At 46.4% G+C, this 1,583-nt stretch overlaps 1 protein-coding gene across 1 annotated transcript in view; it reads right to left on the bottom strand.

Annotated features, from left to right (window-relative positions):
- Positions 1 to 1,499, bottom strand: part of LOC118477686 — a 25,791-nt gene extending 24,292 nt beyond the window's left edge. The window contains exon 1 of the mRNA XM_035969752.1: positions 61 to 1,499. Within this exon, the coding sequence (XP_035825645.1) occupies positions 61 to 469 (409 nt within the window). The 5' untranslated portion in view covers positions 470 to 1,499. The remainder of the gene's footprint in view (positions 1 to 60) is intronic.
- Between the last annotated feature and the right edge of the window lie 84 nt (positions 1,500 to 1,583).

The raw sequence follows: 1,583 nt of genomic DNA, 5'->3' as shown, positions 1-1,583 counted from the left end.
GTAGTAGTAGTAGTAGTAGTAGTAGTAGTAGTAGTAGTAGTAGTAGTAGTAGTCACTTACCAGGCACCGTTTTCCAAGGCTTGCAGCCCCAGACATTCAGGTCATAGTTTCTAACACACCGCCGCCACAAGCTAATGGTTAGTCCTTTCTCCAACCCCAGCCAATCGTGGGAGCCGAAGGCCACTAAGAACATGAGCAGACCAATGAGAAAGAAGCAGGTCGCCACAGCGCCAGTTCCGGAGACCACCGGATGTGCGCACTCGTCCAGACTTTCCGGGCTCTGTTTTTGCGGAAGTAAGGCCTGGCTAGGTCGGGCAGGGAGGGTGACCACTGTACAGTTAGGCCGTGGGTCCAGGCTGGCGAACGAGTTTTTTTTCTCCACCATGGGGATCGAGCAAGGCGTCTGTTGTTCCGCGTCATCGCAGCTATACGACGACTTTTTCTTCTTTTTCTTCTCTTTCCGACCCATTCTGTCTCTCCCCGTGTAGCTTGTCTGTGGTTCCCTATGTAGTACAGGAGAAATTGTTTCTCTACAGCCCTCAGTAATGAGAATCTCTTCTCTCCTTCATTTCGATTAAGGTTCAGTAAATAATCAACATAGATGACCAAGGATATTCTGAGTACCTCCTTGTTGGTGGTTTGAAGTTCTCATCCAGTCGTGGCTCACGTAAGAATCAGGCCAGTCTCAGATTTCCCAGGCATTGGTTGTCCGTGTAAGAATGAGCTCTGATACAATGCTTTACTGGCATATGTTGTAGTGAATCTAGGACAGTTGCAAGTTATCCACATTGTGAAACAGTTGGCCCATGGGCTTCTACTGACATGGATTATGGCGGCTTATTATTTTTGGACTTTATCCTCATGAGGGCAAATGATGACCCAATCCAGAACAGCAGTAAGAGAAAATCAAAGCTGACTTCGTGGTAATGTCATAATATGAAGACAAATAGTACGATCTAAATTAACGACAAAATGGATTTTGATAAGTCTGCTTTGAATTCATGTCAACTGCCAATGGTTTTAGTACAACATTCCTTCACATGGAAACTTTGTGGATTCGTAGAAAGTCGAATCTTTAACTTAGTTGGGTTTAAAATAACTCTTGGATCAGGGTTAGCTAGACGCCCAAACACCAATGAAAACACTTGTCTTTACCTGTTGGGTTAAGGTTAGCTTCACACACACCCATACACTCGCGTGTGAGGTTAGGGTTAAAGACAAACACCCACACAATCCGTGTTAGGTTTGTGTTTGAAACACCTCAACACACTTTCACGATGTGTTAGATGGGGTTGGTTTAACACACACAGAAAAACCCAAACATCACCCGCACACAGACGCGTCCCACAGACTGCTATGTTTCAGTAATCTCCTTTAGTTGTATCCCTCTCCAGGAAGTAAACGGTTTACGGTGAGGCTGGTGTCTGAGAACCTGTCCTCTCCGCTGATGTCTGGCTGAGCTGGGTCGAGCGGCGCGTGGGGACAGATGCTGCTTGCAGTCACTGGGGAGACACAAAGACAGAGCAGTTGGTTGAGTTGTCGGGAACTCCATCTTCTTTACATTTTGTCGAAAAGGGGTTGGG

The sequence above is a fragment of the Aplysia californica genome, unplaced genomic scaffold (assembly GCF_000002075.1).
Source record: "Aplysia californica isolate F4 #8 unplaced genomic scaffold, AplCal3.0 scaffold00178, whole genome shotgun sequence".
In the NCBI taxonomy this organism is placed as follows: Eukaryota; Metazoa; Mollusca; class Gastropoda; order Aplysiida; family Aplysiidae; genus Aplysia; species Aplysia californica.
The sequence above is the reverse complement of the archived record's forward strand: the minus strand, read 5'-3'. Positions and strand labels throughout refer to the sequence as shown.